The sequence below is a fragment of the Ornithodoros turicata genome, chromosome 4, assembly GCF_037126465.1.
Source record: "Ornithodoros turicata isolate Travis chromosome 4, ASM3712646v1, whole genome shotgun sequence".
In the NCBI taxonomy this organism is placed as follows: domain Eukaryota; kingdom Metazoa; phylum Arthropoda; class Arachnida; order Ixodida; family Argasidae; genus Ornithodoros; species Ornithodoros turicata.
This window is the reverse complement of record NC_088204.1, coordinates 80,260,817-80,285,884: the sequence shown is the minus strand read 5'-3', so window position 1 is coordinate 80,285,884 and position 25,068 is coordinate 80,260,817. Positions and strand designations below refer to the sequence as shown.

Sequence of the window (25,068 nt, the reverse complement as noted above, 5' to 3'; positions counted from 1 at the left end):
GGACGTACGACTCGGATTCGTACGTCCGATGGATGTCCGAGGGATGTCCATCGGACATATGAACTTGTTAGGACATTATTGGTACATCCAGGGGACATTCCGTGTTGTTGGGGAGAGGTGATAAACGTTTCTCTTTTTTGTTTTTACACCTACTAACTTTCGACTTATTCTGGATGCCAGCTATAATGTACCAACAGACGACTTACTCTCTGTCTTTCCTTGGCTGGAACTTGGCCAACTCCTGCTGCTTTTCTTTAAACTTTCGCTGGAGTTCCGCGAGCTGGATACGCATCTCCCTCTCCTCAGGATCCATAATTTCTGCGGGTTCCTGACCCTCCAACTCCACATCTAGGTCTTCTTGAGGTTCTACTTGTGGTTCCTGAGCAAGTGCAGGCTGCTGCCGTTCTTTTCTGGACTCTTCCAAGAAGCGCTGTTCAGCAAGAGCGCAAAGCAGGCCCAGGCCATCTGTACAAGACCCGTCGTAAGACGGTGGAAGGTCTGACAGGGTCTCCATCGCATCTTCGCTGGTATTGTTGGTCGACGGTTGCGATTTAACGTCTTGCCAGCTCCCGCAATTTGTGGTCCAGAACAGCGATTGTGGTTGCTGCGGAGCAAATGAGTCCTGTGTTGTATTACGTTCCCCGGGCACCGACGCTCGCTGGTGCTGAGGGCTCCGGCCCGAGTTTGTTTCCAATGAAACGTCAGAATGCTTTACGATTTTCTGCGCGTGAACACCCGTTGCAAGGCTTTCCCGCGGCAAGTGCAATTTAAAACCGTCCTCGCTGTTTATTGAGCACTGGTTTGTCCGTCGCTGTTCGTCGTTCTCTTTGACCCGCTGAGCACTGGTGACACAATGTTGCGGAGAACCCTCAAAGTCCGTCGAGTCGTATTCCGGGCTCGCCAACACCAGTTTTGGACTGCCCGCGGGGGATTGGACGCCGAATTCGCCGGGACGCGAGGACGGCGATGCGGAACTCAAATTTGGCGGACCTTCGTGCCTTGGCGAATCTGACGGACTGATCAGCGGTGAACCGGTCTCCGAAGCAGATTTCAATAACTGAGGCATCCTCTCCGTTTCGGGTTCCTGGGAAGCTGCAAATTCTTCTATGCTGTCCACCAGGAGGTCCAGCCCATGGTGGTCTATGAATTCTCGGACCCCCGAGCTCTGCGTCGTCAGCACGGGTATGGAGTCGTCTATCTCGCTGTCCGACGTAAAATGGATTTCGGAGCTTCGGTTTGAAACGCTCGCTACGGAAGCCACGGGCACGGCTCGTGGATGCGAGTCCCTGTCCTCTTCGTCGCACGTCGTTTCGTCGCAGGAGGAAGGCACTTCTTTCTGTAGAGGAAGATCGTCCGTCTGGTTCGCACAATCGAAAGTCCTCACAAAGCAAGTCGCGCTGTCGTTAGTCTCGTTGTCTTCGGACGCTGTCTGCGAGTCCATGTCCACCTGTGTACGTGGGGTACAAGTTCGTGGTCAAGAAGCTGCAGTTACCGTGTGAAGTAATACTGACTACAGGTTTTCCCCGCGATTTTAATCCAATTTAGCTGGCACTTGGATTAAAATCGCCGGGAAAACCTGTAGAGTAGCTTGATGGGCTTGTTGGTACATGACTCGGAGAACAAGGAGCATTCAAACCAGGGAAAAAAACACAAGAAGACACCCTCTGAAGAGCCTCTGTTTGTGTGTGTCTTCTTGTGTTTTTGTCCCTGTTTTGAATGCTCCTTGTTCTCCGAGAAGTAATACTGGCCTGGTATTCCCTAGCAGACTACCAATAACTCCTCGCAGATTACAAAACGTTTGTTATTGTCTTACATAATCTTTTGCTAAAGGATTACCATATTACTTCCCCAAGAGAATACATGACTGTAAAACTAGGGCCCTGTGTTTTCGGGTTTTATGTTTTTTTGAAAATTGGGAGGGGGGGTAAAAATCGAATTTTATTTCTGGAGCCGTAAAACAGGGTCAAAACTGGGTGATATCGGGTGGAAAAGTAGATTTTGCGGTTGAAAATAAAATAACGAAAGAATGCTTCTGGCATTTTAGATTGACGTAAGATACGGAACAGCTGTGCTGAATGTCCAATGCTTGGTGGTTCTCCAGTGCACGTATTGGTGGCTGAATTGGGAACTCCGGAAAGTTTGTTTCCGGGTTTTTTCGGGTTTTACCCTAAATGATGACGATGCAAATCTGGGGGGTAATAACAGGTTTTACCCTAACACAGATGGCTCTATGTAATGCATGTTCATGCACACGTTTCCGAGGGCAAATGTGTAACTTTAACTCCCTAGCTAGTCTCAGAGTAGTCTAGTGTATTGCAGAGTAGTCTAGTGTGCTAGTCTCATGTATTCTGGACAGCAGTTCACTTTTTCTTACCAATTCTTCCGCATTCATTCCCCATTCAGTTCCACAATGGGTCGCTTCAGCTTTGTTTTTATATACATGCATTTACTCGTCTTTTGTTACTTCAAGCTTGTAACTATAGCTGTAACTATCGTTACATTTTGAAAAAGAGTAACAGCAACTCAATACTATTTTCACAAGCTAACTTTAACAGTAACTTATTACTTTTTTAAAGTGACAACATTGAACATTAAATTCATTCATCAATCTCTAACACTTGACTTGCTGATTGTCAACAGTTTACCAGCGTGTCACCAACTATGCTGACTCGTAACACTCTAGCTACTGGTCACACACTTTTCTTAGTGGTCATTAGCATGTTTTTTTCAGGCCCCTAATACCATATGCGCTCGCATATTTTGCGCACCCCTAGTTCAGCGCTAAAAATGACAAGAAAACAAAACATTGCATAATTTGCACACCCGCATTTTCGCGCGCGGATATCCGACACGCGCGTCTCAGCGACCGTGGCAACTGCTTTTCACAATGCCGTCAGTGCCACCAAAGTTATTGCGGTGCTTTTCTTTGATTTGCGCGCACTGACGCGATGAACGATACTGTCACTCGAACTACAAAACGCGGAAAGAAACACTCAGCAGACAAGCTGTGACAAACCTTACAGCACAACACGACAAAGTTGGCGAACATAGCGTGCCTTCGGTTGTCAAGTGCGACCGACGGCGTCTTCCAGCAGCGCCTCGACGTATTTCGCCGGTAAATGAGCGGTAGTGGGCCGGCATTTTGCCTCTCGACTGTCGACGGTTGCGCGGTATTTGGGTAATTCTTTTGCGCTTGCGCAAAGCAGCGATAACGTCAGTATCGGCTCTACCGAGAGCCTATATGACCGGCATACTAAAATTAAATTTAAAAAAATTATTAATTTTTAAATTAATTTTATAATTTTTAAAAAATTTCAAAAAAAATTGCGTAATTTGAATGTCGTAACGAACGTTCCCGCGCAATAGACCTCTCCCTGTTTGTAAACAAATGATGTCATAGTGTTCGACAGCGCCACCAATTTGGTAGAGTTGAACTACGCTCGTAGCTAGGGGCGAACAAGGTCGCGCCCGAAAGCCACGGTCTTGAGGGGATTACGATGGTCCCTGAATGGGACGCGACCTTCGGTCCTACTTTTCTTTCGTAGGAAGCAGCGAACAAGTGCCCATTCGTGGAACCCGGCCCTCCCTTTCCGATTTGTTTCAGTTTCAGTCTGTCTACCAACGTCATGATGACGTTTCTCGGGTAGAGATCTATTTGCGCACCCCCAACTTTTTTTGGGAGAAAAAGTGCGCAAATTATGCGAGAAAATACGGCACTTTGCTTCCCAGTCCCTGATGCTTCCCCAACTCCAGCACTGTCTTTGCTGGTCCCTAACACTTTACTTACAGGAGTGCCGGGCACACAAAACGCACCTGAACTGCAGTCGTAACAGACGTGACTCTGTTGACAACCTTGGTGACGTGCATGGGATCACCGCGTGCATAGTCGTCATCGCTTTCGTCAACAGCACCGTCCGTGTCCGATGCTTGGACACCTTGCTCGACCACAACTTGCTGAGGTGGCGGTGATGGTGTTAGTGATGTCTGAGGTGATGTCCCCTGAAATGGCAGGTATGCTACCCTGAGGGATTTCTTTGGAGAACTTTTTTTCCCACCCTCATCATAATTCATCGCCACGCTCCTTCCTCACCCCTTCCTCCAAAAAGGATACCCAAGCAGCACAACAACTTGGCCCAATATTGTACCCATATTGGCAATACTGGCCCAATATGGGTCCAATATTCGAACCGGCATTGCCAATATTGCCAATTGTGGCCAGTTCTATTGCAAACATTGGTCCAAGATTGGACCAATATTGAGCCTCTATTGCCAATATTGGTCCAACATTGGACCAAGGGCCAACACCGGTCCAATATTGGGCCAAGATTGGACCAATATTGCGCCTCTATTGCCGATATTGGTCCAATATTGGCCCAAAGGCCAATACCGGGCCAATATTGGTCCAAGATTGGACCAATAGTGAGCCTCTATTGCCAATATTGGTCCCATATTGGGCCAAGATGTTGTGCTGCTTGGGTAACTTGTGAAAACCTTACCTGCGAAACTTTTGTTGGCGGTGCGATGATCGGCGCTATCGCCGCAGTGTGCGCTGTTACCAACGGCTGCACGACGGGCGCTGCATCGTACACGTACGACATCACGGACTGCTGCGGTGCCGCTCCGAGCGTGGAGAACGCCAGCGTGGGGTCTTTAGCCTCGGCCACTTCTAATTTTGGCACCACTTCGGCAGCCTTCATCATATCAGTACTCCACGTTTCGGGCACAATCTGCTGAAACGTTGTGTGCTGCTGCGTCAGAATCTGCTGCACGGGTGCTGCGGGACTAGTGAGTGTCCAGCTGGCTGCAGGCACCAGGTAGAGCTGCCCCGTGACGGCGTCACGCGCCAGCTGAAAGCCTCCCGGCGAGGTGAGGGGAAAAGCAGACGACGGGGTCGTGTCCAGTGGGGCCGCATTCTGGCCGAGCCACAGGGTCGGGGTCACGACAGAGGGCGACGTATTAGCTACCGGTGGAGCAGCCAGCCACCGCAGGGTGGCTGTCGGAGGGCGTAAGCTCAGGGCGTCCGTTGTTTGTTGGTCCCACGGAGAATGAGGAGCACTCGGACCTGCGTAGAATTCGCGCGCAGCATTTCTAGCAGGTCCCCCAAACTCACCTCGGAAAAGCGTGCAACGAAGAAGGCCGCCACTAGATACCCCACTGTTGCCGTTCCGGAACACTTCAGCGCGCTAAGTTTAGCGGCAAAATGTTTTCGTTGTTTCTGCGAATGAATCTAGTCTTTATATGTCCAAATAAAACGCGTATAACAACTTTCTGTGTTGTGTTTCACATTTTGGTCCCGTTTTTAAACGTGTTGAGCGATCAGAAGGATCTAGTGCACGGCTGCGTGCATCACATAGCGTACCTGTCGTACCAGGCGCCGCAGGCTCAGTCATCCATTTCTCCTTCGGTGACTTGGCCTGGCTTGAATTGTACTTCAACTGGATCTTTAGCGCGCTACAATCCAACGCAAGCCAACGTCTGGTAACAATGGGGTATCTAAGGGCGGCCTCCGGCATTGCACGCATCGGGATAGGAACAAATACATGGGAAAATGGCGACCTTGGGGGACCTGATTTATAGAGCTTGAACTGTCAACAAAACGAAGCTGATTCACATACCGGCGGTGACTAGGCAAGCTGTTGTGGCTTCTGCAAGACTGCCTGGATGAGGTTGCAGACCATGCTTCTGCTCACTAAAGGCAGAAGAAGAAAGTGAATACTACGGAGCTTATGGGGCGCCCTTACCAACCAGTGGTACAATACTAGTTGGAGCTCTGTGTGCAAAGTAACAATGGTTGGCAGGAGTGAGGAGCGTACCTGATGCACGAGTTTTTATCTGAGTTTCCAGTAGTTAATATGACCGTTGAGCAGCTGACTGCTGTAATCTGGCCCTGTTCAGAGGAGCTTGATGACATGCTTGTCTTGCCTTAAAATACCAAGCACACGCACGTAAGTTTATGCTCAACGGATGCAGCTGTGCACATACAGTCCTTCAAAATATTAGTGGGACTGCATAATGTTCACTGATGACACTTATATTCCATGTGCTGAACTGCTAGGCAATGTTTATTTACAAGTTTTGATAAAATTGACAAAATAAATAGCTCGGAGTGACACTTTTTTTTTTTTCGGATGCTTACTGCACGTTATGGTGTGATCCTGCCTCTGCTGAGCCACAGCGATTCCCACGGGAATGTGTTGGTTGGCCGCGTTCAGCACGCTGAGCGCTGGTACAACCGCGACGGTCGTGTCACACTTTTCTTCCACCACAATCTTTCGCGCCTCAGGAGCGACGGCCAGTCGCGGCGTCCCTTCGCTCCTCTGCACGCCAAATGTCGCAGGAGTCGCAGGCTCGCTTACCAGAGGTTTCGTCACCTGCAATGCGTCAATGTGGTGCGTGGAAATGTTGTCGAACCTGTTATCGTGTCGACACACTTCTTACAGGAGCAATGAGATGACATTTAATGTGGCTGGAAATCCTGCTTCGGTCGTCAAGCTGTCGGGACTCTGGAGCCATCATGCAAAATATTTTGGCTGCGCGGTACATCGTCACTGTGCTATCAAATTTTAAAAAAAAAATCTAGGAAAGCAGCTGCAGATGACCGGCACAATTCCCTTGCGTGATGTCGGTTAAAGGGACTATGAAATTTCCCGAACCCCCATACTTTTTTTCGATGGAAACTGTTCTTCCCGCAGAGAAACTAATATGCCACAAATTTTTCCGGACGAAATCGCTCCACTCTGCGAGGAGCACGCGCTGGAAATGTCTCTTCCGCGTTCCTCCTCTCCCGCGCATATTTCCCTGCCGATGGTGTAACTGTACGGACCGCTCTTCGGTTCCCCGTTACGTCACCGGTGTTGCACAATGGCAAGTAATGCCGCGAGCTCGCGCTGTGGCTGCCGCCACTGCCGAAATCTGCCGATCGCGCGAAAGCTGCTGTCATGGAGATTTCCACTCCCGATGAACGCATACGCGGGATCCTACGGCGCATGCTCCTGGCGGGATTCCTCGGCTCGGCAACACGTCACGATGACGTGTTGCTGAGCCGGCCGTGGTCGCGTCAAGTTACCCGTTGTGTCTCCGCTCGGCAGCTCGTCACGGCGCGGCGCCAGCTGTCCTCCCTTCGCCGCTCCGTTTAAATTCGCTCCCGAGAAATCCGCTCGCGCGACGAAAGTAAAATTTCGGTTCTAGACTCAGAAAAATGTCTTCTTTCGAACGAAACGAAGAAAAAAATCGTTTCATAGTCCCTTTAAGTCCCCGTTTGTTTCCTTCGTCTCAGCTCTAAAGCTTTTAGGGGCACTAAAGGGCTGATAGAGGCTGATATACTGGACTCTCTTATAGCCATGCATGAAGACACACAAATATACAGTATTTCGCGATACGCAACAACCCTCAGCTCTGTTCGAACAGAATTTTGGCGTGAAAACAGTGAGGAAACACGTCAGTGTGACGAAATGTCGCATTAGCCAATGAAACTGGTGCGTGTATTTGTAACAAGGACTGTACGTGATGGTAATAGACGATTTCATGATAACCCAATACTCCTCGCGCAAGCGTTACACTATGGGCACTCATTGTCACGGGGAGAATAGTCCTTTAAGTTTCCTTTCGGCTGACCTTGGACACGTTGTGGCCTATGGGCCGAGAGAGGAGAAATCGAAACAGTTAGGAGGCCTTTTCCTCCTTTCCGATATATAACGGTTCCCACAGTTCACAGCGGCGCTAACCACTCTGGGATTTCCTGAATTCGTCTATAACCAGGGTGAGGCTAGCACACAGACAGACAACCACACATACACACACAACATCTCCAACGCCTATAACAATCAACGTCCAAGACTATACGCCGCGTGCGGAGCACTGAAATAAACGGCACCGTACCTTCAAGTTGACTGGGGCAACCTCCTGAACCCTCGGTGAGACCTGGGTCAGCGGCGACGATATCAACGCTCTCGATGTTGCTGCTGCTTTCGTCATGCCTACGGCCACCCCTCCAGCTTTGACACCGCGGACCCTTGTAGACGACACCACCTTTGTCTGCTGCACGGACAACATCACAGCTGCCTTATTCAACGGCACGTACGCCGATGCCATCTGGGGCTTCACCACACAAGACGCCACGGGCTCACAGCGGAAGTCCACGGGCTCTTGCTTGGTGTTCGCGCCCTGTCCGTACTGGCATGTTGGCCTCACTTCCACTTCCACTTTTGGAGTTTCTTTGGAGAGGTCCACTGTCTTTGTCACTGCACTTCTCTCCATTGGTGGTGGAGTTGCCTTGGCCATCATCGGACTCACGGACACAACCATAGTCCTCCTCTCTTCTTGCGGAGTCGTCGTGGAGCACGGGGAGAGAGAAAGGTCCGTCGGAGTGGCCGAAGAATCGGACAGGTCCACCGGCTTTTCCTTCTCGTCCCGCGCGTACTGCTCCGACGTCGGAAGGGGTTTCTTGCTGGGGGGGATCTCCGCTGTTTCCGCGCCCACGGGAGAGGAAGGCTTGCTGGAGTCGGGGACGGGAGTCGTGGAGATGTCTGGGGTGCGGGAAGTGCCCTCGACGTCAGACGTGGAAGAACTGACGACGGGCTGGCCCGATGGCGACAGGAGCGACGGTGGGTGGGCTGATGGGGATGGCACTGGAATCGAATGAGGAACGGTTCACTGTCGGCAGCCATCGCTTCCCCGGTGGCATGCAGCCATCAGCGTCAGAGTCGCTTCAAAACGCGGCTACGTAATAGAGTGTGCGCCACCCAGTTGCCGAGAGGGAGCATCTGCTCATACTACTCCCACCAACATACACGACGTTTTACGGCATTTTACAGCAGCGATTTTTCGGACCCAGATTTTTTGGACCCAGATTTTTTGGACCCAGATTTTTCGGACCCAGATTTTTCGGACCCAGATTTTTCGGACATTGCTCGATTATTCCGACTTGTTCGCGGAATGGCTGCGGGACCCATAGAGCTGACGTATAAGAAAATGTCAGACGCCTTGCAGTCCAGTCGCTCTATATTTCAGACTCCCATTTGCCCAACCAGCGAATTTCACTCTTGGGGTGCCCAAAAATATTGGTATCATCCGAAATTTGTATTGAAAGAAATCGACCAACTAAAATATTGAGGCAAAACAACTAGGCAATGATTGTTCATTTTCCATTTCTCTGAGTAGAAGAGGTCTGTCATAACGCTCCTGCATCTTCGTTTTTGGCCAAGGGCTTGATTCAAAAGGCACAGCACGTGTTGTCAGCCCGAGAGTCATGCGACAGCGCTGTAAAGCGAGCGTCACCTAAAGCATGGATGCGTTATGTGAAGCCGACTTGCGGACTTGATGACGGCGGTGCGTCTGTCAGCGTACGGTGACAAAAAGTCGCTTCGGGAAATAGGAGCTGATGTTATCGGGCAGAGCTGCTGGAAGTGCGTTAGGAAAGCGTCGACAAAATTTTTGCTCAGTAAAGCTCATTTTGAAGCGAAATTAGTTTTTCGGACTGCTCGATAATTCAGACTTTTGCGCGATCCCCGCCGAGTCCAAAAAATCTGACGGCGACTGTAACGTTGAATTTAGCGACTGTTGGGTTTTTCGGACTGCTGTACCATTCAGACTTTATCCCGGTCACCTTAAGTCCAGAAAATCTGTCGGCTGCTATATACCAACCACCTGACCTCTCTACCGTCGTGCCTAATGCACTTAATGCGATTAAGTTAATTAACCCACTACAATCAAACTCCTTTATAGCGAACACCTTTTTAACGAAAATACCACTACAGCAAATTTTTTTTGCGGTCCCGCTAGAGCCTATAGGTCCAATAATGGACATCCTTTTTAACGAAAATACCTTTACTGCGAACTTTTTTTGCAGTCCCCTGAGCTCCTTTGTAAATGAGTTTGACTGTAATTGGATCTCAACACTCAAGGTGCACTCAACTACCAGTATATTCCGAGGCATTCCGAGTCGGCGTTTTCAGAAATATGCCGAGGCTCCTGAAATAAACCCCCTCCCCGATTTTAACCCCCGACTTTCAAAAATCATCATAAAACCTGAAAACACGGAGCCCTATGCATTAATAGGGTTCTTCGTTTTCGGGTTTTATGATTTTTCGAATTCGGGAGGGAAAAATCGGGTGCTACTTACACATGAGAATTCGGGGAGAATTCGGGGAGAAATCTGGGAGAAATCGAGCGCTATGATCTCTGTTTGATATGTCACCGGGGAATTTTCGGGTGAAACGAAAGGCATTAGAACAAGCCACAGCTGCGACACTGGGACGAGAAACAATGATCTTTATATTTCCGCTCGGAACTGGAATGGTGAATGACCGCGGTATTCAAACACTTGCACGAGCTCCACAGAAGCTTGTCTTTGAGTCCTGCTGGAGGGGATTATAAAAATAAAAGGAGGACAAATAGGTTGTCACAAATAGCTCTCTTTGCTGATATTTTGGTTCGCTTTTCCGACGTTTTACCGAGGATGACAAGTTGAAGGACCGCAAGGATATTGGGTAGATATCGGGTTTTACCTGAATTCTTGAAAATTTGTTCGGAGGGGGTAATTATTGTGAAAAATCGGGTTTAACCCAAAAACGAAGAACCCTATGCACTAACCATAACGGCGCAGTAATATAGTAGTCAATGCTAGAAAATATGTAGGGCCTGACTTTTTAGGGTTAAACCCGTATCCGCCCGATATTTACCCCCCGAACGAAATCTGTAAAATTCGGGTTTAACCCGAATCTACCCGAAAACATCCGGGTCGTGTGGCACACTCGTAAGCGTGCATTAAAATAAAGTTTGATAACATTGCTAAATATTAGTTCCATGATAAGACAAATTTTTATTTAAAAAAAAAATCACCCGAATTTCTGACGACAGAATATGCTGTAACGGGATTTAACCCGAATACACCCGAATTTTCAAATGAAAAATATCACCCGATATTTACCCCCCGAATTTGGCCAAAAATAAAACCCGAAAAAGTCAGGCCCTAAAAATATGCCATACGATTTCTTCTGTAACGGCAAAACGGAAAAATTTACGAATGCGGGGTTCCACTGCCCCTTTGAAAAAGCTCACCTGTAGAAGAGACCTGGTCCGACGGGATGCACAGGGACGTGCAGAACGTGAGAGACGTTCCCGACGCTCCCCCTACGCTCTCGCTGTTCTGGCACGAGGACACCGTCGTCGTGACGACCGGCGCTGTGGTAGCCGTCACCTTGGTGGTGACGGACGTCGGTGGAGCCGGCCAGGGCGGGAGTTTCGTCGAATGAGCGCTCCAGCTGCATTTCACGCAGTGGGCAGGTTCCGCCTTGGTTTCTTTGATTTTCGAGCCACCGGTCAGATCTTTAGCTTTGTGAGAGGGTTTCTTGGGACGGCTCTTTTCGGGGCGACGTTCCTTCGCGGGAGACGGCGCAGTTTTGGGTCCCACCCTGTGAAGTTAAAAGCAATAAAAACTAATTAATGGTTGCCAAAAAATACAGTCAAAGTACTTTACAACGAAACTCGGGGGACAGCAAAAAAAATTTGCAGTAAAGGTGTTTTCGTTAAAAAGGATGTCCATTATTGGACCTATAGGGCTCCAGCGGGACCGCAAACAATTTTGCTGTAGTGGCATTTTCGTTAAAAAGGATGTCCATTATTGGACCTATAGGGCTCCAGCGGGACAACAAAAAAATTTGCTGTAGTGGTATTTTCGTTAAAAAGGTGTTCGCTGTAAAGGAGTTCGACTGTAGATACGAAAAAGACGTTCACATGTACTTTGAAACAATTCTGCTGGACTGTCTCATTAAAAGGCGACGCTTGATGACTGATTGCTCTAAAATTTGTTTTCCATATTATAGTGGTGAAAGACACTTTTGTGTCAGTAACTGGCCATACAACAATGATTCCGTGGATTGTCTGACCACGAGTTTTCTCCATGAGCAAGTAACCGTTGAACGATGTATAACTACCTACCCTGAAAAAATGCTGCTTTGTGACAGAGAGGCTAGGTGTCTTTTCCCTCGTGGCTTATGCATAGGGCCCTGTGTTTTAGCGTAAACCCCCCCCCAAAAGAAAAACCCGAACAGTAACTTCGTAAAGTGCAAATTCGGCCACCAATACCAGCACTAGAGGGCGCTATATTCCGTATCTCATGTTCACGCAAAACGTGAGAAACACTCCCTTTTTTATTTACCACCTCAAAATCAGCTTTTCCACCCGATATCGCCCGATTTTACCCTGGTTTACGGCCCTGAAATAACACCAAATTTTTACCCCCCAATTTTTAAAAAACATGAAACCCAAAAACACAGGGCCCTACTCGTGCACCATAAAATGACCTCTCATGATTAGATTGTATCTGATTCCTAAAACGTTTTTTTTTGTTTTTTTTTTCATAAAGCTTTCCGTTGTACCCTAGGAAGAAGGTGCCGAAGCTCTTTGGCTGCACAAACATACACCTTTGGAAGAAGGTAATGTGGGATAAAAAAATAACAAAAGGCGCATCATCATTTTTTTTCCGCGGAGCACTTAAATGTTACGTCTTGTTCTACAAATGACACCATGCTTCCCATCAGGAAGTCTTCCACCCTGTAGCTGAACCATGGAGCGAATTTTAGATATGAGCGGGGAGGATTGTTTGACAGAAGAAAATTTACCCTGCCGTCGAATTATTCGAGATTTTTTTTTTACTCCCCCACGATTAGCAGCAGATGGTAGATTAAAGTATCCTTACTTTTGATTCGCCCCATTTGGCAGGTGCACGGTTGTTAGCAAACCGTCCGAGTGATAATGCCTTTCGTCCTGAGGAGGAAGAGAGTCGACGTGTCCTCCGCTCGGCGCTACCCCTGCAGACGTCGCCGTCGGAGGAGACAGCAGGGACGAAGTGGCGAGCGGTGACATAGGCGACACATGGTTGCTCAGGTTAGTGGGCGTCAGAGGCGAAGTCAGGTTTAGTCCCGGTGACAAGAAGTTCGGATCTGTGGTGGCCGGCAGAGCAGTTTTTTCGAGTTAGAGATGAGGCGGAACAATATAATTTTCAGAGGCTTTTCGTGGTACTATGCTTATGTAACTGATGCTGAGTAATATGGTGTTAAGGAATGAGGATGACTAATGATGCCAGACTACAGTGAACCCTCGTTATTATGACCATGGTCGTTCCCGAAAATTTTGGTCATAATGTGGAACTGTCATATTAACCGGGGGATTTGCAGAGGTTTCACTGCATTGTTCCCCAGGAGTATGGTCGTAAAGCACGTATGTCAGATTATTGGGAGTCATATTAACGAGGGTTCACTGTATATGGTGTTTGGCAATGATGTCAAGTCATAGTGGTGAACGATGTTACGAAAAAGTTATGCTGAGCTATTTTACTGAAGAGTGATGGTGTGTAATGATGCTGAATAATGGTGCTGAACAATATCACGTGAAGTAATAGTGCCGAATAATATTACTGAAAAAAAAGAAGGGTGTGGGGCTATGTTGCTAAAAAAAGATTCTGGAAATGATGCTGAGCGAAGATGTTGAGTAATGATGCTGAACAATGTTGCTGAAAAGTGATGCTGAGCTGTGCTATCAAAAAGATGATGATGTATAATGATGCTGAATAATAGTACCGAACAATGATTCAAAGCAATAATGCCGAATAATATTGCTGAAAAAGTATGCTGAGCTATGTTGCTAAAAAATTATGATATGTATTCATGCTGAGCAACTGCACCCAGTAATACATGCTGAATAACATTGCAAAAAAAAAAAACGATACTCAATAACGCTACTGGGCAACGGTGCTGTACAATGACGCTGTAAAATGTTGCTTAAAAATGACGCCGAGCTATGTTGCTGAAAAGTGATGTGGGCATTTTGGAAACAGTGCTGCATACAGAGGGGGGCCCTCTTTCCTTCACTACTTCACCCTAAACTGCTTATCACGGTAATGACCCGTAAGCAGAGCATACCTCGATGTAGATCCAAGACTGGAGAATAGGGTGAAGCGCTATGGCTCAGCCTCGAGAACAGGGCCTGGTGACCAGAATACGGATCCGAAGGGGAACCCAAGGGTCCCACAGACGGAAACAGAGAGTAGTAGCTTCCACCATAGCGACTGTAACCTGGGGACGGATATCAGAAGATTAATCTAATCTAATAACATAATTAGTTTCACGTGAAGTATGCGGCTTCCATAGAAACCTTGCTGCAATTATTGCCAGATGAGAAATAACTTACTGTCTGGTGGAGGTGTTGGGGGCCAGAACTGTCTCATGGCTGCTGCAGTGGAGGCAGAGTGGGGGGTCCGAAAGGGGGAACCCCCCAAGGCCCCCAGTCCGTTGCCCCCACTGCTTGTCAGGCTGCTCAGGTATGGAAAAGCTGCAAAAAACAAAACATCACCCCACTGTTCACTTACTTTGCCTTAACTTGCACATACGAGGGCGTTTCCTCTAATCTCATTAGTTGCGACTTCCTCGACATTCCCGTCGCCCCCATTCCCCTCGCACACACGCGCGCCGTTCGCCGCGAAAGCGGTTCCGGCGCGTTTTTGTTCCGTCGTCTGCTAGATCGATGCACGGACGGTAGATGGCGACAGAGTAGCGAGTGAGGCGCCTTGCGCCTGTTCAATCACCCGGCCGTTGTCATAGTAACTGGAACGTTTCCTTCACCTTGACCCACAGCCAAGGTAATGCATGGCGGGCGTCTACTTCTGAATGACGCATTTCAATTTTTCACGCAACGTTGACACGCACTGCATCTGCTTTCACACGCAAATCGACCGGCAGACGAACAGCGCCTGCAAGGTGTCGTCTGCATTATCGAATATTGTCCGCAAGACGGAAAGTTTCGTTTCGCTGAACTTTCATCTCTTGTAATGATTTCACCATATATTATCTGTTGTTTTCTTGTCTTTCCTTTTGCCGTCCTGTCAATGTGACGTGGTCTGGCGACTCTTTTGTTTCTCTTCCTCTCCGCTGCACCAGTGACGTCATGTAAGTCTGAGGCTACGAAACTGCCCCTTGAAACTTGTAAGCTGACAGTTACACAAGCATGACACTCCAGCGAAACGGAAGTGAATAGACCAACACATTACACAATGACACCCTGTGGTAAACTGTAGAGATAGCAGTTCTTCGGACAAAATAATCCTTTTAATCTTACACGATGAAGAGCCTTCGATAGTCGATGGCAGGGGATAAACAAAGCTATCCGTGTCCGTATCGCGGTACCGATAATGTATTCTAAATACAACAACTGAAGGGTTTATTATCGGAAACTCGGATTTCGCAGGTGTAGGTGCTTTTTCTACGCCCTGGGATAAACACTGCAGCAACAGGCCGCTATTAGCATATATTATCGTTGCGCTCTTTTTAGCGACGCCTTATCGCGCTTACGACAAATCTTCTCTATCTGGGAAACGAGAAATAGGCAGGTGCGACCTTCCGAGGAAGCAGGGAGGCCAGAGCTGGTAACAGCTGGTGGTTGGTGCGCAGAGACATGGGGTTAGTAACTCTACGTAATAGCTTTTGATTTTCAACGATGAATAATGTGCGTTAGCAGGGAAGATGAAGATCGAATTGTGTGGTGCTGCGTGAGGTTTCCGGGGGGGGTCTTCCTGCAGACCTTCCAGATGAATATCGGTGCAGTTTCCCATGAAGTCAGGCCAGGGAGCATGCTAACCCCTCCACCCGGTCTCCTTCCTGCTGTCCTCTCTCCATATGTTCACATCTGTACACCACCCATGTTTCGCGGTGCCAACACCGAATAGTACAACTCCCGAAATCATGAAACACGGGCATGTACACCTCAAATGGACCGTACTCACACAGTACGTGGCATCATATAGCATCATACAACTGACCGCAAGTGTGACATCATAAAACGTCACACCGGCCTCGGTGGCTCAGTCGGTAGCGTGTTCGCCTTCTGATCCCGAGATCGCGGGTTCGAACCCGGCCGAGGACGCCAGCAACTTGGTGGCAGGGTACAAGTTGCTTAGACACGCCGTCTTCCGCGAGGGACGTTAAATACGGGGTGCCGTGTGATGAGCTTTCATCGCACGTTAAAGAACCCTCAGGTGGGCAAAAGCAATCCACAGACCGACCGCTGTGGCGTCGCTCATGATCTCAGTTGTCTCGCGACGTAAACACCCAATTATTAATTATTAAAAATAAAACGTCACGGTAGCGTACAACCAATAGCGCGTGACGTGACCACGGCTTGCATGGCACCGGCTGGTGGCATTTCACACACGCCCACACAAAGACAAAGTTCAGTATTATTTTTGAAAGCGATGTGGTCAAACACAAGCATGTGATTACATCGCGATCCTCTGTCTGATGTATCAAATCGATCAACTGTGTATTAACACACCCTCCAGTCTTCGCCTCTTCGGTATTGAAACGAAGTTTTGGTGTCCTTTCCCAGTGTGACAAGCAACAATACAGCCTATTGGTGATGGATCACGTTGTTACAAGCAATCTATGTAACCCGTATACCTTGTAATTCTTAAAACAAGAGAGTGAGGTATTAAGGGCCTGGATTCCCATGGATGTATATACCAACGCGCCCAGATCAGCACGCTTGTGTATTATGGGCCATTCGATGCGAACGTGAAGGCTCAGCTACATGTATGTCTGGTATTATAACATAGCCCTATTCGCACCGACGTAATTTACTCGCATGAAAGCTTTTCCGGACAAGTGAACTAGCCATTACGCAACACTGGCTTATCATCTGTTTGCATGTTAGGGCAAGATCATGTCAGCCTTACATTAGAAATTATCGTTGGACACCTCCGAATCTGATCCTTTGGACACGGCTATAGATGGAATAGAAGAGTCGGTATACCGAAGCACCGCTACGTACATGGTACGTAGCGGTACGTACCGGTACCGGAACCCTTTCCTCGTGGTACCGGCACACTGGATGATAGATCAATGAATGAAGAAAGAAGGAAATGATAGATCAACGGTACTGCTCACACGAGGGGTCAAAAACACGACTAGGATCGTATTAGGTATGAAGAACATCAACCGTTAATTGACCGCTAACTGTAGCCGCGGGGACCTACAGCGTTGGGACAGCGTGGCTTCCACCAGCTGCTTACAAACTATTTGCATTACACCATCTGCTTTCAGTGCTGTTAACAATGGAAACGAGCCGCCACAAGCCGTAGGGGCAGCCAATGGAAGCCAGAGGCTTTGAAATCGTCTGCAACGATCGTCTAAAGCAGACGACACCCAGGCCCGGTTTCTCAAACGGTGAAATGGTTGGTGCTGATCGTCAAACCTGTGTTACCAACGGCTCTATATGTGACCCTGTGTGACGGGAAATATCGTTATCCCGCATTGGTGAAACAGGAATGACGATTAACACCAAGTTTAGGGATGTTTAATCTCGGTTTAGAGCGTCAACTCGCGTTGGTGAAACCGCGCCTGAAAGAGGGACAGCAGACCCGTTTCTTTCCTTCCACCTTTTCTTCGATTTCTAGCGCGTGAGTGAAGGCGCAAAGGGTTTTCACGTGTTGGTCGGCACAGGAAAAGAGCTACTGTTTCGCCCGAGGAGATACAGGCAGACACGTAAAACGGCGCAAATGGCTCTTCCATGCCCAACTATCAGAGAACGTAATAATCCGTGTCGGGGCTTTCCTCCGGGGAGAGCAATGGCTTCGCCGCCTCTTCGTTCGTTCGAGCCTCGTATTCCATGTTCTTGCATTCATCCTGGTGCCACGACTTCTGATGCCGTTTCCTCACTTTTACCGTGTATTCACACGAGCGACATCCTCACGAAATATTCTAGTGGAACAAAAGGCGAAAACACTGCTCACAGAGCCAAAGTTCCATCCTGTATATGCAGTGTTGTACCCGCTACCCGAAAAAGGTAGCGCAATACCGATACGCGCTACCTGAGCAAAAAGTAACGAAATCCCGATATCGTTACACGTACCTAAAATATCGCTACCGTTACCCTTAAAAAGTGACGCGATACTTCATGCGCTACTTTTTAGGAAAGAAAGAAACAGTATCGTTGACGACGTACTTCAAACGTCTTAAAATAATAAGATAAAACAATATCTCAAAATAATAAATCGACGTCCAATGGAGGTTACACGTAGGTTGCCCGAAGGCTAAAATTTTGAAAACCGTTTTTTTACAGATTTACTAAAGCCTACTCGGTATCCTACATATCTTTTTCTCTTCCTCTAAAGCAAATAAAGCACAAAGCAAGTCTACCGATAAAAGGCTCAGCAGCTTTGTCACAAAAGGAACTCGGATTGCCCGGAACGAGAAGTTGTAAACATACCATGGTGTGCTTTTCAAATTGGACGTTGACTTCCTTGACGCACAGATAAAGCTTTCCCACCGAGGCGCATAGTAGACATCTGAACACCACGCTACTGTTTTGTACTGTAGCAGGCCATGGTCCCTCCATTGCAGCGGCAAGAAATGGCAACTGTCAAGCACCTGAGCGTACGTGGTGCAATGTCATGTGGAATGTGATGACTCATAGCTAGAATGACTCATAGCTGACGTCACTCCAGAATGGAGTGACGTCAGTTTGCAGACAACTCCGATAACGCACCAAATCTTCAAGAAGGTTCATCCCAAATAGGGAACACGTGGAGGACACATTATCTTTGTAAGATAACGGCCTCTGTGCCCTCCTTTCGGCTATTTGCCCGGTCTTCCCAGAATGAGTTGTGATATCGGGCAGCTTGATCGAAGGCAGGCAGAGTGGAGGTTTGATGATAGGTCGAAATCGAGTTGTCGCGAACCCCAGCTCGAAAAGTAGCGGTAGCGCTCAAAGATTGCGCTACCGCAAATTTGTAGCGGAAGTACTTCTTTCGTTACCAGTTTAAAAAAGTAGCGCGATCTCTACTCCGCTACCGAAAAAAGTAACGGATACGGTAGCGCCGTTACTAGTAGCGGCGTTACGTACAACACTGTGTATATGTTGAGCATTCACACGGTGCGGAATACCGGCAGTGGCGTATTGCGCATTTAGCAGACGACACTTAGCAGACGACGCCGTCAGCGTCTTTACCTGTCGTCTGCTACGGAATATATCTTGTGGCCGTGGCGCAGGATATTCCCCATGGTTAGCAGTGTACGTGAAGACACGACGCTGGGCGCTCGTGCTCACGTGACAGCAGAAAGCTATGACGTTTTTCGCATCTTCCGCCTCTGGGGAAATGTCGCTCGTGTGAATACACGGTCATCGTATGATGTCATAAGACTTTTCATTAAGCAAAAGTGGCAGAAACTAGAGAATGGACGAATCCAGAATTTTCCAAAGTAAGGTTCTGCGAATCTACGAACCTCGAATGAAATTTGCTACTTTATTTGTGGTTCACTATACCCCTAATGGTTAGTGTGAAGTATGACATGATGACGTGATAGAATGGTGGGTGAATAATTGTATGTTCCTTGTCCTCGGTATGACATGAAACCTTCATGGTCATGGCCAATGCACAAAGGCACGAAAATCGCGATGCTCTCGCAATCGAGCTCCACTAAACAGTGTAAAGGAGACCTCTAAGAAATTCCGCGAAGAAAAGCAGTGAGTGACGCGGTTTTGCGTGGTACTGGGCCCTGCAGGATGATCCGCAACGAAGTGCCTATATATCTACAAAGTTACAAGTAACAGTAAAAGTAACTTTCTGGGAAAGTAACTTATAGCTGGAATTAGTTACCACTTTTGGGGAAACTAGCTGTAAAACGTCTCTGTAATTAATTGCACTGTATAATTATTCCTTTCACGCGCCTCTTTCCAACATTCATTTTATCGTTCTTCAGAACGTGCTTATTGACGATAATTTCGAAACGCACAGCCTATAAGTATACGTCAGGTAGTAACCGAAGCTGATGATGTATACAGCGCAAATGCTAAAATAAAGTTTTGAGATTTGAACTAACTTGGCTTTCGTTTTATAAAAAGGGTACCACAAAATAACTCGATATAACTCTGCATGCAACCTATAGCTGTACGCAGTTACGCATTAAAAAAAAACTATCTGTAATTGTAACTCAGTTATCTCAGTTATCAGTAACATATATCTCATGCTCATGTTACCTATAGCGTGATGCCGAGCCACTGTATGCGTTCCAGTAATCGATTAACATCGGTAAGCCTTAATATTCAAAAACACAAAACTATAAAAGAATTGTTCACCGGGTCATTCGCTCCGAGATGAATGTTTTATGAACAGGATTAAGGCGGACGGATTAGAAGATTCCGTAGCCCGCGCGCTATTTTTGCTCGATGAATGGGATTATTGTATACGCAGTTTCTGCAAACAGCGCAGACAGAGCTGTGCTGATGAGAGTTTGTCGCAGGTGGTCAAGCTAGGATATCAAACAAAGGAAGGGACTCCATAGGGAATGCTAGCAGGAACCGAAAATCGCTGGGAACCCAAAATTTTTCAAGGACCATAACCGGAACGTAACCGCAATTCACCATCGGCAAATAACCGAAATCGCAACCTGAACCGAAAAATGTGATTTCGGTTGCCGGTTCATGGTAATCGGTTCAAGCATGATCGCGAACAATTTTGGATGCGATATTTGTATCGCTTTACAACTGTGATTAGTGGTGTGCGTAGTACACTCTTAGAAATGAACTTCACCGCATAGCACGCTCCTAGCCAACCATCATCTCGAGTGATATCGTTATCTGCCCCGATTTGTTGAAAACGGGAGGCGTACGCCTTTTTTGTGACACTTATGCTGCTCATAATTGTCACAGAAAAGGCGTACGCCTCCCGTTTTCAACAAATCGGGGCAGATAACGATATCATTCGAGATGATGGTTGGCTAGGAGCGTGCTATGCGGTGAAGTTCATTTTTAAGAGTGTAGATCTCTTCGTCGTGTGCTTTTCATTCAGAAGTTGTGTAGACAACATACCATCTTATGCGCTTGGACCCATCATCGGATGTCATATGCGCATCGTTTGACATGTAGTTATGAAGTTATGAGCTGTATTATTGTGATCATTTAAGATACGAAGCGTTGCACGAGCGCTGTTTGTTTCCACATCTGTTCGCTTAATCGCTGAACGCACGCAGTTTTTCTTGCCATTGTAGCTTTTTACAGCACGACAGAAATGAGTGTGCACGAGATAACGGAGAACGCAACAAATTATTTTACGGGGAATGTCGGAAACGGCCAAAGTGCGTCGGATCTTCGACCTGGCAGATGGCACTGCACCACTGGCACCGTTAAAACAGAACTTTACCACATAGCACGCTCCTAGACAACCGTCATTCCATATGATATCACTCTGCGTTCTTATTTGCCGAAAATGGGAGGAGGCGCCTATCTGGGACACATTATGCTCGTCCCAGATAGGCTCCTCCCCCTGTTTTGAACGAATCATGACACAGAATGATATCATTCGGTATGGTGGTTGGCTAAGAGCCAATGCTATGTGGTGAAGTCCTATTTTAACAGTGTACTATCTAAGAAAAAAAAAAGGAGTAAAACGGGGCCTAATCGCAGCTTCTACTCCCCTAGTCTGCAATTACTCCCCATTTTAGTCCCCTAACCCGACATTTAGTTCCGACATTTACTCCCCAGGACTGCAAATCGTCACTAAACTTCGCGCATGGTCTCCCGAATGCAACAGTCTACGTAAATATGTGCCCTTGGTCAATTTGAAGGGCATAAGGCTGTATAACTCAGCCAACGTAGCAATTTTCCAGCCACACAGACTAAGAAACAGTTAGCGCATCTTTCTTCGCAAATTGTGCACTATGTATGGCGCAAGTATTTTCATGCATGCACACTAATTATGTATTTGGGACACTTACAACAGCGCGTGAAATGCAGTCTCCACTCTGTAACATTCATTTACTCCCGTGCATTTACTCCCCAAAATGAGTAAAAGTACTCATTTTTTTCTTAGAGAGTAGGTGGCATCGGACAGGTAGTCGTAAAAAAGAAAGTTCTTCGATTGGTGCACCCGTTCGCGATTATTACCCCCTCCTGCCTGATAAAAACAGCTTCACACGATAAAGGCATGATACATACCGTGTGCAGCAGCACTAGCAGAGAGGAGTCCGTGTAGATGGAAAGGGGGTTGAGGCAGGCGATCCAGTGGGGGAGGGCGGCCCTCCATGCCGCATGGCCTCTCCACAACGCATCGGCCTCTTCTTCCTCTGCTAACACACTCTGAAACACACAACGTTGCCAATTACTCAACATGTTACAACTGCGCAACATCCACAAAAATCAGGCTGCGATTCTGTTTTCTTTTTTTTTTAATTGTGTCCAGACACAGATAGTACGGCTGAGATAATGAACGCTCGAAACATCGTCACCGAAAGTAATTCAGTATTTACAATAAGGAGCAGGCCGTGAGTCAGGTTCCGGAGATATATATATAAAAAAAGAAGAAATGAAAGCTCGGCAACGCTGGTAAAAAATAAGCAGACGAAGAGCCATTAGCGCTTCCGACAGGAACCGAACTTCGACCCTCGGGAGCTGGCAGACCGATTCCGCGCGATGCCCGTATAATTATGACCGCTTCTTTTGCGTCACGGTGTAAAATGAACTACAGCGCTCATTTCTAACTGATAATACATTGTGATAAAAATAAAATATAGTATAATCCACGATTAGGACACACTCTTAAAAATGAACTTCACCGCATAGCACGCTCCTAGCCAACCATAATCTCAAATGATATCGTTATCTGCCTTGATTTTTTGAAATCGGGAGGCGTACGCCTTTTTTGTGTCACTTATGCTGTTCATAATTGTCACAAAAAAGGCGTACGCCTCCCGTTTTCAACAAATCAGGGCAGATAACGATATCATTTGAGATTATGGCTGGCTAGGAGCGTGCTATGCGGTGAAGTTCATTTTTAAGAGTGCACGGTGCTCGTCCTTCGTTACAACTCTCGCAGACTATATATATGATCTCGTCGAAGAAGTTGTCCCCCGCACTCTAAGAAATAAGGGCGCGAAAAGGTGGTAACTTATATATAGTTACCATCTAGGTCAACATAGCGTCTGATAAAGGGTATAAAATGGTGGTAAAAGCAATTTTCATATATCCTGAAATTGCTACAAAAAGGCGTACGTCCCCGCCGCTCACCGAATCAGAGGTTGTAACCCTATCATTCGTAGGTAGCAGGTAGAAATTTGCAACCTTTTAGGCACAACATATGCGACAACTATTGCCTCCTGAAAGGTGTATAACTGCTCCACCTTTTTTTCTGAGAGTGTGGAAATGTTCCAAGGACAAACGCTGCCCACAGAAGTCATATCGTAACGGAATGGAGATCTCATCGGATATAAGCGCACACATTTCGGTATACCGTCACGGCACATACACGCATTCAAAATATTAATGTCTGTATCAAATTCCTTTATAGCGAACACCTTTTTAACGAAAATACCACTACAGCAAATTTTTTTGCGGTCCAGCTGGAGCCCTATAGGTCCAATAATGGGCATCCTTTTTAACGAAAATACCTTTACTGCGATTTTTTTTTGTTTTTTTTTTGCTGTCCCCTGAGTTTCGTTGTAACGGAGTTTGACTGTATATGGATACGCTCGTGAAAGCTACGCCAACGCAAGAAACATTGTATAGGAGATGATCGACACCAGCAAAGGAAACTCCAGTTAGCGGAATCGATCACGGAGCGAAAACCAGTCTGGGGGCTTAATCGCTTCATCGTCGTTACGGTCGTTACAAGCTAACGTGTGGCGGGAAATTCAAAAAGGTGGGCACGTGACACACTGCGCGTGACGTGTACCACGGCCTTCACGTATCGCGCAAAGAGCGCCGTGCACGTGTTTTATCACGTGCCCACCTTTTTAAATTTCCCGCCCGCCTTTTTTAATTTCCCGCCAGTCGTTAGCTCGTAACGACCGTAACGACGATGAAGCGATTAAGCCCCCTGGTTTGTTCGACAAGTTGCTGTCTCAAGACACAGAGCAGAGCACGTAGCCTAACTACTATAGGACGACGGTATAAAGCAACTTGTACCATATGCCAGTCGTATATTGCTGAACGCACGAACCGCAGCCAAGCAGATTATAGCGATATCAGGTCATATGCATTAGTACCCAGCGTCACAATAGACCTCTCCCTGTTTGTAAACAAATGACGTCATAGTGTTCGACAGCGCCACCAATTTGGTAGAGCTGAACTACGCTCGAAGCTATAGGGGTGAACAAGGTCGCGCCCGAAAGCCACGGTCTTGAGGGGATTACGATGGTCCCTGAGAGGGACACGACCTTCGGTCCTATACTTTTCTTTCAATAGGAGGCAGCGAATAAGTGTCCATGCATTCGTGGAACCCAGCCCTCCCCTTCTAATTTGTTTCGGTTTCAGTCTGTCTGCCAACGGCATGATGACGTTTCTCCGGTAGAGGTGGCACTGGTCATCGGCCCGTTTATTGCTTCGTTAATTGCCGTAATACATTTTAGTCATTCCTACATGTTAGGACTTTTGCACAAGCAGTGCATATCTCGCGGGGTATACGTGTTCTCGCAAGAGTTCGTCACCAACGTTCTATACGGGAGCTGCATCAGCATCATTCTATGGGAGCGCTTCGATGGCTGTTGTGCCGTTGTTGTCGTCTGATACGGCAGTGGTGGTGGTGGTGCTAAAAGAGCTCGCCGTTGTCGGCCTCACATAGGTGGGCAACGTCACGACACTGTGAGGGGAACGTGCGTCCTGGGCCGACTTCTAGGGGACTGTGCCGACACACATGCCTGACAGTGTCTGAGGAGAACCCAGGAAAAAAAAACAAAAAACCAGACAGCACAGCACCGGGGTTCGAACCCGGATACCTCCCAGTCTCGATGTGACATGGCAAGCACGCTAACCACTGAGCCACGCGAGCTGGTAGCTACGGCAGTGTCCCTGCTTCTGCCGTTCAAAATTCAAGTTTCATACGTCCAATCATGATGGAGATCCCGCGTGCCAATGCGTAGCGCCACTACACTCTTAAAAATGAACTTCACCACATAGCACGCTCCTAGCCGACCATCACCCCGAATGACAACGTTCTCGCTCTAGATTTGTTGAAAACGGGAGGAGGAGCCTATTTTGTTTCATTATGCACGGCACAAAATAGGCTCCTCCTCCCGTTTTCAACAAATC

The 25,068-nt window shown here is 47.5% G+C and overlaps 1 protein-coding gene across 5 annotated transcripts in view; it reads right to left on the bottom strand.

Moving 5' to 3' along the window:
- The window catches only part of LOC135392064 (mucin-2-like), a 132,967-nt gene that overhangs the window by 19,520 nt on the left and 88,379 nt on the right, over nucleotides 1-25,068 (bottom strand). For 4 of the 5 annotated variants that reach the window (XM_064622706.1, XM_064622707.1, XM_064622708.1 and 1 more), the window contains exons 3-14: nucleotides 21,982-22,122; nucleotides 14,188-14,328; nucleotides 13,920-14,072; nucleotides 12,698-12,941; nucleotides 11,059-11,411; nucleotides 7,879-8,627; nucleotides 6,137-6,371; nucleotides 5,814-5,922; nucleotides 5,616-5,689; nucleotides 4,497-5,062; nucleotides 3,814-3,999; nucleotides 207-1,447 (exon numbers count right to left, since the gene is read on the bottom strand). In XM_064622706.1, coding sequence (XP_064478776.1) covers nucleotides 207-1,447; nucleotides 3,814-3,999; nucleotides 4,497-5,062; nucleotides 5,616-5,689; nucleotides 5,814-5,922; nucleotides 6,137-6,371; nucleotides 7,879-8,627; nucleotides 11,059-11,411; nucleotides 12,698-12,941; nucleotides 13,920-14,072; nucleotides 14,188-14,328; nucleotides 21,982-22,069 — 4,139 coding nt within the window. In that variant the 5' untranslated portion in view covers nucleotides 22,070-22,122. Of the gene's footprint in view, nucleotides 1-206; nucleotides 1,448-3,813; nucleotides 4,000-4,496; nucleotides 5,063-5,615; nucleotides 5,690-5,813; nucleotides 5,923-6,136; nucleotides 6,372-7,878; nucleotides 8,628-11,058; nucleotides 11,412-12,697; nucleotides 12,942-13,919; nucleotides 14,073-14,187; nucleotides 14,329-14,386; nucleotides 14,454-21,981; nucleotides 22,123-25,068 lie in introns of those variants that run through there. The other variant, XM_064622710.1, reaches the window with a different exon arrangement.